At 45.6% G+C, this 15960-nt stretch overlaps 1 protein-coding gene across 1 annotated transcript; it reads right to left on the bottom strand.

The window, feature by feature from the left end:
• Positions 1-643: 643 nt before the first annotated feature.
• LOC138473428 (uncharacterized) lies at positions 644-14924 on the bottom strand. The gene is made up of 2 exons (XM_069612088.1): positions 14876-14924; positions 644-1380 (listed from the first exon to the last, which is right to left on the bottom strand). Exons 1-2 carry the CDS (start codon positions 14922-14924, stop codon positions 644-646), a joined length of 786 nt encoding a protein of 261 aa, XP_069468189.1.
• Between the last annotated feature and the right edge of the window lie 1036 nt (positions 14925-15960).

Genomic DNA, 15960 nt, shown 5'->3' with positions numbered 1-15960 from the left:
AGTATACATGTGTAACCCCATTGTATGGCCCGACAGAAATCATTCGGATTGGTATCAGGTTCGATTGTTAGGAAAAAGAGAAAAAAAAGAAAAAAAGTGAAAAGTGCCATACAGTATTGGTTGAACATTGTATTACAAAATCTTAACATACATCGTTATCCATTATTGTATTCAAACACCTTTTTTTGTCATTTGGTTGCATTAAGCCAGTTCCATTCTTGAACGTGCCTTTTCCACCTGCAAGGTGTGTCTTCCTCAGTGAACACTTGTAGTTACATTCTCCTATGAATTATATTTAACCTTGCATTCATTCAATCTAACAAAGTGAAATTGTCTCTGCTGGTGATTCCTACATTTGACCCTACGTGTTTTGCAGGCATTGGATAATGTGTTTTAGTAGGAGATATTAGTATCTTAATACTTACCCTCAGTATTATACCTGAGTCGTAGTGTCCTTGTCCATTTATTAATTCCTCCAACTCATATAAAAGGGTTAATTAGTTGAAAACAGAAAATGTTTCATATGGATCCGCCCATTCTTTATTAAACTTACCCCAATTATTTTGATTTACAAAATCTGAAGTTATACTAAACCCAAAATTAAGTACCTTAGCGGGTTAGTGTTAAAAAAAGACATTGGGCCTCATTCAAAGTGCGGCGGTGCGGCGGTCCGGAAACAAGGGTGCTTGTCTATTCTGCTAGTGACTGGGCTGCTAGTGACTGAGCTGCTAGTGACTGAGCTGCTAGTGACTGAGCTGCTTGTGACTATTCTGCTAGTGACTGGGCTGCAAGTGACTGGGCTACTTGTGAGTGGGCTACTAGTGACTGAGCTGCTAGTGACTGGGCTGCTATTAACTGAGCTGCTAGCCACTCTGCTGGTAGTGGCTGGGCTGCTTGTGACTATTCTGCTAGTGACTGAGCTGCTAGTGACTGAGCTGCTAGTAACTGAGCTGCTAGGGACTCTGCTGTTAGTGACTGTGCTGCCTGTGGCTATTCTGCTAGTTACTGGGCTGTTAGTGACTGGGCTGCAAGTGACTGTACTGCTTGTGAGTGGGCTGCTAGTGACTGGGCTGCTAGTAACTGAGCTGCTAGTGACTCTGGTGCTAGTGACTGGGCTGCCTGTTGCTATTCTGCTAGTGACTGGGCTGCTAGCGACTGGGCTGTTTGTGACTATTCTGCTCGTGACTGAGCTGCTAGTGACTGGGCTGCTAGTAACTGAGCTGCTAGTGACTCTGCTGCTAGTGACTGGGCTGCCTGTGGCTATTCTGATAATGACTGGGCTTCTAACGACTGGGCTGCAAGTGACTAGACTGCTAGTGAGTGGGCTGTTAGTGACTTGGCTGCTAGTGACTGAGCTGCTAGTGACTCTGCTGCTAGTGACTGGGCAGCATTAAAAGGCAACCTTGAATGAAGATAAGGACCAAGAATTCAGAGAAATGCTATGACGACGCCGTTAAACCCTTAATGCCTGACTTGTAACATATCTTTTAGGCAGTCTATACACAATGTTGATAATCAAACAAATCGTTGAGTCTAGGAGGCCACTGGAAGCAAGTTGTTGAAAACCTTTGGTATGTGCAGAGTTTTGGAGAGAGCAATGACGTGGACCGTGATGTCTATTCGGACCTTTCGGTTTTGTTACAGAATGGTGATGTTTTAGGGGGTAAGGTAATTTAAGAAGCCGATAATGTGGGCAGCAAGATCTCATTCCGTGGTGGTGGTGACGTCAAGGCCATGCAATGAGGAGAGAATATTTGGAGATGGCTCTTGCATTCAACTGGCAGATAGATGGTAGAAGGGGGATGGAGACATGGGGCTGGTGCCACCACCTGTTACATGATGCTGAGCCGGGGGCTGTGCTACAAGGATACACTGACTTGTCCCACCATGACCCTGTCTTTTGCCAGGGGCTTGTCCCATTGAGCAGGAACATGTCACTTTCCCTTTAAAGGAGGCTCCAAGCATGGGTAGTACATTTAGAACAAAAGTACCCTGGTGGTACAACCATTCCAGAATGTCATTGCACATAGTAGTCGCAGAACCCCCGTATACAGCAGGATGTCCTTGCATGGGATTCCTAAACCTTGACAGGGTAATCCTCGGATCCCTAGATAAGAAGGGTTGGATCTGTTTTGCCTGCAATGGGAACACTGTATTAGAAGTGCTACTTCTTGGGAAACACATGGTCTATTCTAGACATACTGCTCCCTGCATTCAAAAAGAGGGCACAGGCAGCCAGACACTAACACATCTTAATTTGACGGACTTGTCTATGGGGCTGAACACGAGTCGCAGAGCTCAGCTACAGAAGCCCTGCAAAGTAGAATCCCAAGATAACAGCAGGACATAATGAAAGCTTTAACTGCCTTTTAATGCAGCAAAGGGCAGAGTAACAGAGGTGGCAGGACAACTGTGAACAATGACTGCCTATTCAATTGGATTCCATGCCTGATAAGAGTTAACACCCGAGTGTGGTTCAGCGAGGACAGTCACCGGGGTTGGAGTCAAATTGCTATCTGACAGTAGAGTGGGTGTTTGGAGGCAGTGAAGGATCTTTCGAGAGAGTTGGAGGAAAAAATAAAAGGTGGCTCGGGTAGAGCAGGAAGAAGGATGCTGGAGAGAGCTGGACCGAAGGAAAAAGCAGAGGAGGGGTGTCTAAAGTCTATAAAGTCTCGGGAGGATAGCTCAGCAGCAACGTGCTCGCCTTGGCAGCAAGTCGACATGGAGCAACACAGATTCGATCCCCGAGTCCACTCTTAGAAACCTCTGGGTATTAATCACGTTATAAATAAACTATCACATGATATCATATCATAACAGAACGAAGCACAGAGAGGTTTGAAGTTGACATCGAGAGGGATGAGAAAGGGTATTTGCAGGAGGAGAAAGAGAGGACTATCAGAGAAAGGGTCACAAAAGAAGGCCAGAGGGGAATGAGAGAGAGAAGTTTAAATCTCCTAAAACTGAGAGGTATGAGCAGAAGCGGGATGGAGGTAGGAATAAGTGTTGAGGAAGCAGGCAAGTGAGAGAGAAATATAGGTGACATAGAGAAAAGACCACTGCAACTCAGCAAGGAGGTACATGATGAAGGGGTGTTGGAGACTAGAACCAAGGTCCCCAGACTAGGAGGTGGAGAAAGTGCCCTGGTCAACGCGGTGGAGAAGCTGAGGAATCCAGTCTCTTGGTGAAGGTTTTAGGGGTTCTTTTGGTATCAAGCAACCCTAAGATGTGCAATAATTTGGGATTGGCACAGAAGCACACTTGGGGTCTTGAGACGCAGGTGAAGGGTCTCCCCAGGAGCAGAGTAGAAGAATCAGAAGGCTTGAACCTACAGAACGAAAAGCCAAGAAAGAAGAAAGTGGACACATAACCCCCAAGACCATGAGTGGCTGAGAATTGAGAATATATTCCCTGAAGGTTATACCTGGATTCAGGGACTCAGAGACTTAGTTGTTTGAACCTGAAAGTGAAAAGATTACATGGTTGTGTTATACTTTATTTGGTCCACTTGTGCAACCATCCCTCATACATTCCTGTCTTTTAAAACCTGAGCTTCTCTGCCCACCTTATATTGATCCCACTCTGCTTTGTAGCAGTTAGAAGATTATGGGGACTCTGCAGTGGGCGGGAGTATCTACGGGGGCACTCTGCAGCCGGGTGATGGTGAAGCTGTCACATATCCTACCATGGTGACCTGGTTTAGGAGGCTGGCTGTGATTGTGAGTGGTGCTACTTTCATTCCGGAATGCTCAAGGGCTGGGGGTGAAGATGTTGGCCAACAATTATCTCTTGGACATTAGTGGCAAGCTGTGTGGCAGTCCTTGCATTGAAGAAGAATCCATCAAGACTGTTAACTACTGATTTTACTCTGTGAATAGCTTGGCTCTAGGAGATGTGGGTGAAACCCTAGAAGACATAGGCTTGTTGATAATCCCACATAATCTGGATCAAGATTAGTGGTTGGTGTGTAACCTGTCACAGGTCTGCTAAGAGCACTCAAGACAAGATGGGTCAGGTGTATAATTTCCAAACTTATTTATTATACGAACTCCAAACAATATCGATAATTTAAGCAGGATGTTCAAGAAAAGTACAACAAAAAAAGGCTTAGCACCTTAAAAACAAAAGGCTTAGCACCTTAAAAACAAAAGGCTTAGCACCTTAAAACATAGGTTGTTGGGTTACAACATAACGGAAAAGTGCATTATCCCAAAAAGGTTCTTGACATACTATAACTTTCACAGCCATGTCAGGGGTTCTATTTCTATAAAGAACAGGAAAGTAGTACAGCACTTCCCTTGCTTTAGTTCGGGTCTTTTTTAAGGTCCCAGTTCCCTCTTTCCCCCTCCCTGGGTAAAAAGAAGTCAGAGATGCCAGTCATTAGAATAAAAGGCTACCCTTACTTGGTTTGCTAATTGCTATTCTCCCCAAATCACAGTTGGTGTAACGACAAGGATATTTATCAGTAGCCGGCCTCAGTGGGTTTATTTTCTGGATTTTTTTTATTTTAATTGGTTATTTATAATGCGCTCTGCATCGTCTTGCTTCCACTGCGTAGCCCCCCGAGCTATCCTCACGAGACAAGGATTTATAATAAATACAAAGGCTTGGGTTGTCATTAAGGTCATTATGTCCTGGTATCCTATCGTAGATATAAACAGCATTTATAGGGAAAAGTAGCTGCAGTAGTTTCAGCCCATTCCCAATACCATGATGGGTACGCCCCATTCATGTAGCTCACGCGGGCGTTTAACGTGAGCAAAACAGTGATCGGCACAGAAAGGAATGGACCGCAGAGGTACTTGCGAATGCTTGGACAACATCCTCGCTTAAAGTCCTTGATGTAGGGAATTTAAGGTAAAATAATGTTTTTAGCAATAGAGCTTAGTAACGCGTAACCTTTCTTTACTGGTGAAAAACAAATTCACTTTAGGATTAAACATAAGGTATCGTGTAGTTGACCAATAACGAGGTGTTGTGGGAGAAGGAAGAGATTTGAAATGATGGCAATTTTCATATGAAAACGAGAATGATAAATACCTGACGGCTTAAGAGAGAAGAGTGTTTTCTACAATCTTTCAAAATGAAGTGATGTATGATTAAAATAAGGAATGACGTACAATATAACCTGACATTCTGATAAAGGAACAGTATTTAAACTTTGCTGCTTGGCTCTGTAGAAAGAGAAAGCAAAAGACAACGTTTGCAAAGAGAATCTCCACACTTGCAGGTCAGTGAGTGGCCTGTGTTCCAAGCATTTCTTCACAATGCTTGGAGGAGAGGGAGCCTTCAAGAAAAAAACAACACAAAATCAGAAGAATGGGATCATATAGAAATCTTGATTAATTTGATTACCTTGAAGCTTTTTAGGGAGTATTTAAATAAGGCTGATGTTGGCCTTTCTGGCTTTTTTCCGTAACCATATGTTATCATGTGATCTCGGGAATTTAGGTCTTGGATGTTATGTTTTAGACTAAATTATATTCACACCTAAGAGGTGGTGGCACTCGTTTAGGCCTCACACATAGCAACAGATTGAGTAGACTATGCAATTTGGCAGAAGATGAGACTTGACATCTAGTTTTAAAATGTGTGGCTTTGCTACCTGAACATATGTTCTATTTTAATTGTTTTATCCATCCACCTTCAGTTGTATTTTCAGAGAATGTGTGGCAATGCTCGATGTGCACAAAAGTATTAATCCATATTTATTGCTCTAATTGCATTTTTAAAAGAAATGTTGAACTACTGGGTGATCTATCTGCACAAACCAAATTGTTATTAAGTTTGGAGAATTTATTTCAGCTTTGATTAAATTCTGGTGATATGCATGTAATTGATTTATAGGAATTAATCCTTGTGTTCCTTTTAATAAGGTTCTATTAATGTTGTAATTCTACTTGCGGACTTAAAATGTTTGATTAGCTATTTGAAGTTTTATATTTATATTGATGTTATGAATTGTGAAAGGTTTAATGTAAAATGAAAACACAATAAATATTAAAAACACGTTTAAAATGTCTTCACAAACACGTGGTTGAAATATTCCTCCCCCCAGAAATTGCTCTTTAGTTTATTTATAAGCACATGATGCTCGAATACATTTTCTGATGTGTATTTTATAAGGTGTGTTTTTTTTTATGACGAAGGGTATGTGCTTTTTCTCTAATTATCTAAGGCATCATGTAAGAGATAGGTTGAGGTGGGGTAGACATGAGAAACACACATGGGAATATAATAGGGAACGCACATAAGGTGTGGGTTTTTGATACCTTATGCCATAGTTTAATTAAACATATCTGTTCATTTAATAATGATGTGGTAATTGATAAGGATATTTATCAATGGTAATTGATAGTCAAATCTTTCAGTCCTGATGAAGGCATCAACATTGTCTACTTGCCGAAACATATGCCAAGAAAACAGGAAGCATTGCATAGGCACTTTTACATTCTATATTATATGTTTACTTACTGTTCATTTCTATTCGGCTAACAGTTTTGTACTGATTGTTTGCATTTTGTATGATTTTATTAGCAATTAACCATGTTTATTTTATATGTCAATTTGTCTACAACAAATAATCTTGTCTTAATTATATATTTTAGATAGTTTGATATAGGTTGAAAGTAAAAAATCTATGAATTGTAAAAAAGCGATATATATGAGATGCTTATATGATCTCTGTTATTAATGAATACCTCCTTTTATGTTGCAATATAGGTCATGTGATTAGGTCCACGCAACTGACCTTTACTATTGATGTGTGCTTAAATGAGTTTGATATCGTAAGTGGGTGTTAAGCAAGTTTAAAATGTCTTAGTGTTTAATATTCCACCGGTGGGCACACATGCAGTATGGTTTTCTCAAGTTGATACCCCTGCTCCCACCGATGTACAGGTTACCTTTTACGTGGAAGAGTTCTTTACTTTGTTTGCATTTTCCCAGTCAGCACTGTGCATGCTCTGCCATTGTGCAATAGTACCATTGGCAGTTTCTCCCTAGTTTTCCTATCTTTTTGTCCTCATTATAAACCTCTGCAAACCTTCTCATCTCCCCTTGTTTTGTCTCCTTCTGGTCCCCTGGGCAGTAGAAATCCATGATCCGGTTCCCATCTGGGAGTTCTGTGGTCCTAGGCAAGGGAGGGCTTGGCATTAGAGTCCTGGTGAACTTCTTTGCAAAACATAGCACCGGAAACCAGTCCAAGTCCTCAAAATATATCAAATGCCACAGTCTTTGCATTTAGGCATGGTTTGTGGAGTTCTCGAACCTCCTTGTGAAAATCCAACAACCTTGCCCTTGACTCGGACTGATGGTGTCAACCTTTATGGCTATGGCGTCACTTACTTGACTCCACTCTTCCTCCCCCTCCTCCTCACCTGAGTGTTGGTGGTCACTGACTTCAGGACTGATGGACCTTCGGGTTCTGTAGTCCTTTTGCTTTCTTGTTTGGCATCCGAGTCTCCCACGAGAGGAAGCCACAGCGGAGGCCAAACAAAGGGGAAAAAGCCGTAAGTGGCGGAAAAAACCCCTGCTGATGGCACCGGAGTCCTCGTGGAAGCTGGGCTCCGATTGGAGATGGACGCTAGGCACCACAATGAGAGTTGTACGGGTAAGGGAAAGGTAGAGTACTTGACAAAGGGGTATGAAAGAAGAGTGGGGAGCCATGGAGAGGCACAGTGAAAAAGGAGGCACGGGAGCCGGGAGAAAACAGGGAGAAACGAAGGCGGGGAAAAAAGGCAGCGAGAAGAGAAAGAAAGTAAACTAGCGTTCGCAACGGGCGGCAGTGAGGGGAACAGCTGACTGCGAGGTTGCAACGCACTACGCTGACTGGGAGGCGGGACTAAATAGGGCCGCGGAACCAAACAGAAAGACTAGACCGCGCAAACGCGTGTTGCAGCATACGTGTAGCGCTTCACTGTATTTAGTTGAAACTTCGGCCACACACGCCAGGAAAGGATACGGCGTGTGATAGATGGTTCTGTAATTGGGCAGCCGTATCAATAATTGGTGGGTCGGTCTGAGTGGTGGGCTTGGTCAGTCCAGTATCGAGGCAGGACCTCTCGACTAGTGGTACAAAAATAAATTGTCTGGACTTAAGGTGTTTTGGCCCAAGAAGTTACCCTTTCCTGGAAATGCCTACTATACATTTCCTATCCTTCTGTGAGGTAGCACCAAATCTTGCCACTCCCCACCTCTGGTATTGGCCCTGGACCAGTCTGGCCGACTGGGGCCACCCTCCTTCTCAGGCTTGATGGAGCTTTACAACCCTCTAGTTGGTTGTACTCACTGCCAGCTATACCCCAGCAAAGGGCATTGGTTCCCACCGTGCACCTTCCTCTCGGGACCCCCTTTGCAGATATTAACCTTCCGCCTCCGAAACAACCCCTTTTCAGATGGTAGCTCCTCCATTCCAGCAATACCTCTCTGACAAGCCTTTCGGCTCAGATGGTAGCCATCCTCCTTCCAATTAACCCTCCTCCAAAACAACCTTCTCCTCCCGGTCTCCAACTACCTCCTCCAACTTCCTTCATCCTTAATTGGCATTTTGCTTGGCACTCTCCTCCTAACACTCCTCTCCAGCTTCTAATGGAATATTCCACGCCAGCACACTGTCCAGCTCTCCTCTTATTTTCCTACGTCCCCTGTCCTTATGGTGGACTGTGGAAACTTGTTGCACCTGGTATGATGGGTTGGTCTGGTTTAGGATTTCCCCCCCACAGCCCCCATAAACCTGGGATCCTGGGTCTGTGAAAGTCTGGTTCTGAGGCTATTTCATGGCATATCACCATCTTGGATCTCACAATGGGCAGAGGTGCTACTAGGAGTGGGTTGGCGAGGCTGTAGGCCCCGGTCTTTTGGTTGTAGCCCCAGATAGAAGCCTAAAAGACTAGCTAACCCCGAGTCCTGACAGTCCCGACATTAGCGTAACCCCAGATCTTTTCCAGACCTAGCAACACCCCTGAAAATGGGCGTAGCTGTGTGACCGTCTTCCTCCCTCTAAACCTGCCAGTTCCCTCTGCTTGAAACACTAGTTGCAGAAACTCCAGGTGAGTCAGGGAAAGCTTTCAGTCTCAAAAAGCTTTTCTAGCCGGGGAATTGCTCCTGTGCAACTCGTGTAGTATTGGGTTTTACCCAGGGTACAATGGGGACCATAACACATCACTGTGGTTTCCAGGAACTGTGCTAAGAGTTTTCTCAATCATTGTTTGTGTATATATTTAATAAGTGTTCATTCTGCGGACTGTTTCACTATGTGTACTTGTTCTCAAGATGACCCCCGGAGCGCTGTCATAGACATATATTTAACCAGAGCCTCATTTTGAAGTTCTGTTTTCTCCAGCAGCGTTTTAGGAAGGCAACATATATCATGTACTTCATATGGCTAGTCCTGGCTTGTGCTGGTCCCCCCTGCTCCCCACCCCCCTCTCCGGTGCACCAAATAAAGGGCACCTTGCCTCCAGTTCAGTGTCATGTCAACTTAAATATCGGCCTATTCATTAATAGGGGCTGGGCCAGACCGATATTGAAGTTTACATGACACTGGGATGGTCCTTAAACACACTTACAAGAACAGCGGGGGTCCACGTGTGTCTTCTACCCCCAATAATGCGTTCCCACATGTGAGATTGAGGATGGGGAACAAGGCCCTAGTCCAGGGGTCTTCAACGTTCGCTCTTGGGATGTTTTGGACTACAATGGCCATCATCCCTAGCCAGCAAAGTCAATGGTGTAGGGATCATGGATGTTGTAGTCCAAAACATCTGCAGAGCCAAGGTTTTAAATCCCTGTTTAGGGTAGTCACCGGTACACTGCCTTCAGGGGTTCCATCACCGGACAACTGAGCCCCCAGGTCCCTCTCTCCTAACGCCCCACAGGTGACATTGTCACTCAAAGTACTCCCTTTCCCCCACGTGGTGCCAGTGAGGGGAAGTGGGTGGGGAATACTGTAAAACCCTACCGACTGGAAGCACGTTCTCTCCTACCTCAGCTGGAGCAACTTCCCGAGTAGCAGACACTTCCAATGAAGACGGATCGCTCGAGTCCTGCTGCTGGAAAACACATTTGTTTCCGACGCAGACAGATCGGCTTTCCTTGGAAGTTTGATTCCGTGTTAGTGAGCAGGCGAGAACGGAGAGCGTGCCGGGCCACTCGGAAGAAAGGAAGCCTTCATCCTGCCGGGCCAATCTCCCCCCCACCGCTCCAAGGGTTCATTAGCGGCCTTTATGGGAGAAATTGAGATAAAGGAGCCGACGCTGGTGGGGGCTGCCAAGCCCAGGACGTGCGTCGTTCAAGTGCGTAGAAGGGGCCTGGGTGCTGGCACTTGCTCCAAGCTAGCAGATGAGGCCTACATTAAGTGCGGGGGATGAGTGTGAGTGCCAAAACACTGTGGGGGCAGGGGGGCTTGGCAGTCAAGTGTAAACAACTCAGAGCCAAAATATAAATTTCCCTGTTTTATAGATATATAATGAAGTGTGAGTAGGGCAGCGTTTAGCCAACTTGGTGCCCAGGGCGAAACAACAGAATGTGCACCCCCCAAACCCTCCCACCCTCGCTGGCACACGTCACTCCCAAACGACACCGCTATCATGCGACAAAACCCCTACTCAATATGAATACATAATTGCTATATCAATTAAAGTGGTTTCATTATAATTCAAGTACTTTACAGAAGAATTCGAATCTGAAAACACAGCTGTTGCTGCCCAATTCAATGTTTTTTCTGTCACCTGCTTAGGGAAGGACTACCCTGATTGCAGTTTTAAACTGTCCGTACTGGCACAGTGCGGTGTGACAAGCCTAACGGGGTCTAAGCCCCCTCTGACCACTGGCCCTGTGTTGCAGGTGTTCTGTGCGTACCACCTCACTTGCATTTCACAAGGGGCAATACTAGACTAACCATATGAATTATTTTCTGATGAAAGGTTATCATTCCAAGATGGACAGTATGGCACACTCTGAAAGAGTACAATAAAACTACCTCACTGAGAGCGGGAAAGGGGGCAAATAGCATCAATGAGGATTGCTGTATGCTTTGCATTGAATCACAGAGAATTTCAGGACTATAAACATGATCAGAGATCTCTACATTTCATAAACAAGTCTTTGATAAAAGGATTGTATGTATTAATCTTTAAATTAACGACTGATGTATGGCTTGGTGCTCACATCACAGTTCACAATACTCACCTTAAGATGAAAATGCTTGTAACCATGAACCATGCATGCTCATTTGGACAGCTTACATTTTTGGTTGCGATTATAAAATGGCTGCAACATCAGCCACTCAAATGAGGCACAAGGGCCCTTTTGCTTCTTGTTTCTAAAGAATTCTAGAGGAGGAAGGGCTGGGTCTCAGCGTGGGCATGCCCAACCCCAATACAGAAACATCTTTTGGGAATTATATCTATAGACAGGACAGGATACCGTAGAAGAGAGACCCAATAAACAATGCACAGAAAGGCTACACAGAAAGGAATGTACCTCTTACAAACTTGAGCCTGGCCAGTAATAAGCTGATGAAGCGTTTTAAACAAAACCATCTTTTAATGCATGGTAATGGGTCCACAGTTCCTCAGCCACTACCTCCTCACTATTATGCAGGACTCAAGGGTTATCTCTGTAAAAAAGAGCAGGCCCATGCTTTATCTAACAGAGCTGGCATGAGCATCAACTATTAGTGCTGGCAGGCAGCGAGTGACAATTATGGTGTGCAGGGCGTTTGGCCTATTGGATTTACAATTTGAGGCAACTTCTTTGATTGCTTTATGTGTTGACGTGTGGGCACAGTATGGCATGCTCGTCAGAGTCACATACACAACATATTCCCGTATGCTATTGTATGGACATTGGACACATCAGACAAACACAGGCAGATGCGCTGGTACATAGGGGAGCACCACATAGACGCCATTAATCAACAGGGTGGTGGCTTGTGCAGCGCACAAAACATTGCTGCACACATCACTGCATTGATTTGCAATGGACTACTGTCTGCATGGTGACACACAATGAACACTACTTTCCTAATGAAGTTGCCAAGTGACCTCTCTCCTGGCCATTCCCTTACGGTGGCTACCATCTATCGCCCACCTGGTCAGATCTCCTCCTTCCTCTCTGAGTGGGCGGACCTCTGCTCTTCCCTCCTGGTCTCGACCACTCAACTCCTCCTTCCTTGAGACTTTAACATCCACCTGGATGCTTCCTGTCCTTCCTCTGGACTCTTTCGTGACCTCTGCGAATCTCTCCCACTCCCTATTCTCCCCTCTGACCCGACTCCCTCTGCAGGGCACACTCTATATGTTATGATCTCTTCAGACCTTCCCCTTTCTATCCCTTTCACCACTCCTCTCTCCTGGAGTGATAATGTTCTCCTTTCCTCCCAGCTCACCCTCTCCACCCCTCAGGCCAAGCCACCTCCAGCACTGCCACCTACCTTCTCGGTTATCCGACCCATGAGCGTGTGTCAGTTGAGGCTTTCGCTGCCACTTTCTCACACCCCCTCCCTCTTTGGCTGACTCACACCCTGACACAGCCCTTTCCACACTCCACTCTGCTATATCTGATACTCTTGATGTTCTTGCCCCTGTCATGAGGATCCGCTTGAAAGAGCAAGTGCAACTCGTGGTACGACTCAGACCTCGTCACGCTTAAACGCAAGTGCAGGGTGGCTGACAGGAAATGGCATGCTTCCGGTGCATCCTCTGACAAACTGGCCTGCCGCCTGCTCCAAAGGCAATAACGGCTCTCTGTCTGCACCACGAAGAGAGACCACATCCAAGCCCGTGTCTCTGCGACATCTAACAACTTGGCCGAACTCTTTAAAATCTGCAATGAGCTGTCCAATCCTGCTGCAGTCTCTACCTCTCCTGTCCCCTCCCAGGCCCTCTGCTCACCCCTGGCTTCTCATTTCATCTCTAAAACCGAGGACATCCTGTCCTCTCTCTCTTCCTCCCCCCCTCCTCCCTCTACTCCCTGCTCTTCTTCTGGCCCTTCTTCAACTACCTCTCCACCCTCCTTCTCTGCTTTTCTCCTGTTCTCCCCAGATAAGGTTTCTGGACAAGTCTGATCTATGAAAGTCTCATCAAAACAGGTTCACCCCTGTTCCTCCAAAACCACCTAGGGCCACATTGACACCCTGGCTCCTGCTCTGGCTGACTTCTGCAACCACTCCTTCGCCACTGGAGTCTTCCCTTCCCGCTGAAGCTCTCCCTTCTCTACCCTCTTCTTAACAAACCATCTGCCGACCCGTCCTGCCCGGCTAACTATCGCCCCATCTCCATCACTCCTTTCCTGGGCAAACTTCTGGAAAAACCTGGCCATCTCCCAGCTTAATCTTCACACTGACTCTGTTGGTTGTCTCAATGACCATCAATCTGGCTTCAGAGCTGCCAGAAGCACAGAAACTGCTCTCCTGAACATCCGTGAAGACCTGCTCCTGAACCCCGATTCCAACAGCCCCTGCGTCCTCATCTTACTTGATCTCTCTTCTGCCTTTGACATGTTCATCCATGCCATCCTGCTCAACCGCTTCCGTGATAACCTGGGTATTACCGATCAGGCTCTTGCTTGGCTGACTTCTTTCCTCTCCGATCGACCCTCCCTGGTCCAACTTGGGTCCCTCCTCTCCTCTATTTCTATCTCTACCTGTGTGTTCCCCAGCGGTCTAACCTCTCTCCCAGGCTGTACAACCAATACATGGCACTTCTTTCCCACCGCATTGACGCACTCTGCCCCAACTTTCAGTGCTATGAGGATGACACTCGGCTCATTTTCAGGCTCCCTTCAGCCACCTCTTCTCCTTCTCTCATCTCTGACTGTCTGTCTGCTATCCAGGAGTGGTGTGCCACCAATGATCTCTGCCTTAATGCTAGTAAGACTGAGATTCTTCACATCGGTACAACTGCTCCCTCCTTTCCTGTCACTCTCTGGATGGCCTCCCTTAGCCCTCTTCCTGCTCCCACCTTTGAGGCTTGAAATCTTAGGGTCATCTTCGATTCCATGCTATTCTATAGCGGTGTGACTGACTTATACCAGTGACTGCATTCCATCTTGTTCTATAACGGTGTGACTGACTAATACCAGTGACTGCATTCCATGCTATTCTATAGCAGTGTGACTGATGACTTATACCAGTGACTGCATTCCATGCTATTCTATAGTGGTGTGACAATGTCACCGTGCCTAGTAAGATCGTTGTCTCTGTCTTCCTTCTGTTCCCAATTCCTTGCCTTGCTGCGCCCTGAAACACTTGTGTATAGGCGCATTTTAAATGCCATAGCATATCATTGAGTTGCCATCTGGTGTGCACGCTAGGCAGTGGCTGGCATGTTTAGACAATTAAAAGACCTTTGATGCTGAGCAGATGCATTTAGTCCATGTCCCAAAGCAGCCACTAGAATACTTGAGCAAGAAAATTGGAGTTAACCTTCCAAGGGATGTGTCATATGTAACTAAAAAGTAATATTTAAAAATAACGTTTTGGTGTGTCAAATAAAGAGATATGAAAATTACAAAAAAATGTTTAAAACTTTTCTATGCGGCACGTTAATTCTCTTTGAAGAATGCATAGGTTTGGTCACCTAACTGATACTTGTGCTGGCCTGGTGAATAAAAATGCCCCATGTTCAGTTCTTAACACTGACATGTTAAGCACATACTGTGTATAAACAATGGCTTGTTAAATGAGCCATCACTTATGAATTGCGCCACTTGCAAGTCTATCAGCACAAAGCATGAGGGGCGCAGGATGTATGAGTCCAGAGCATGTCACACGCTGCGATTGCAATATGCATTCCTTTGTTTGCATTTTCCGAACGTAACACAGTCATCCAGACAGAGAGCAGCCAGCTGCATATTGCAGAGGAGCACTCACTGGCACAGCAGGCTGATTCGTCTCTTGGAGGATAGCTCAGCTGCAGCATGCTCGCCTTGGAAGCAAGGCGACTCGGAGCAACACAGGTTCGATCGCCGGGTCTGCGCTTAGAAACCTCTGGGTATTAAGTGCGTTATGATTTACCTATCATATCATATCATATCTGTTGTCCTGCAAGCTCAGAAGCAGCTGTCTGGGTGGGCCCCTTATTGCGCCCACCTCCTGAGATATATTGCTCTGCGCCCCGGGCCGTCGCCCACTCCACCCAGGCCAAGAAACGAGGCTGAGTGTGAGTAGATCCCATAATTAACCAACCTAACAATATGTACACTTTTTATAGTAACATGCTGAGTAAAAATAATGCAATAGTAGCTTTCCCTCACCCCGCACTCTCCACCCCTCATTCTGAACAGAAGCCTATAATAACCAACATGCAAAGTAATGTAAACCTAATCACAACTGATCTGGGTTGAAAGATAATATTAAAACGGAAGGAGAAACAGTGAAAGAAAATGACGGTGCAAGCACTCGCTCGTGCTCACTCACGCATACACTGCATTACGCAGGGGCACACAGGGGTGGCACAGGTTCTCACAGGGGGCTCAATTGCGATTTGCTTCTCTGATGAGTCTGGTAGACAAGGAATCAAAGCTGGCACAGCTGCCAAAAGGACCCATGCCATGCGTGACATTGAACAAAGCCTGTCATTTCACTTTGCATGCTGGGACTTGGACGCTGATACTGAAACAATGGTTCCCCGTTGATAGCCCCTGATTCTCCTTCTTTCCCCCCTTTTTCCCCATGCTCTCTGTATCCTTATTTTTCTGATGTAAATCCCATATATACACCCTTCGGTCCCCAGTGATGACTGTGCATAGCCAGCGCGCCTTCTTCCCAGTTTGCTGCATTACATGCTATTCTATAGCGGTGTGACTGACTAATACCAGTGACTGCATTCCATATTATTCTATAGCAGTGTGACTGACTTATACAAGTGACTGCATTCCATGCTATTCTATAGCGGTGTGACTGACTTATACAAGTGACTGCATTCCATGCTATTCTATAGCGGTGTGACTGACTTA

This window comes from Ambystoma mexicanum, chromosome 8 (genome assembly GCF_040938575.1).
Source record: "Ambystoma mexicanum isolate Mex_15411 chromosome 8, UKY_AmexF1_1, whole genome shotgun sequence".
In the NCBI taxonomy this organism is placed as follows: Eukaryota; Metazoa; Chordata; class Amphibia; order Caudata; family Ambystomatidae; genus Ambystoma; species Ambystoma mexicanum.
Note: the sequence above shows the minus strand (reverse complement) of the source record. Positions and strands in the feature narration are given on the sequence as shown.

Coding starts and splice junctions, on each gene's coding strand:
- LOC138473428 (XM_069612088.1), bottom strand. CDS start 14,924: ATGCTGCAGCTGAGCTATCCTCCAAGAGACGAATCAGCCTGCTGTGCC. Junction 1,381..14,875: donor CGAATCAGCCTGCTGTGCCA/GTGAGTGCTCCT, acceptor AATGCTGCCCAG/TCACTAGCAGCAGAGTCACT.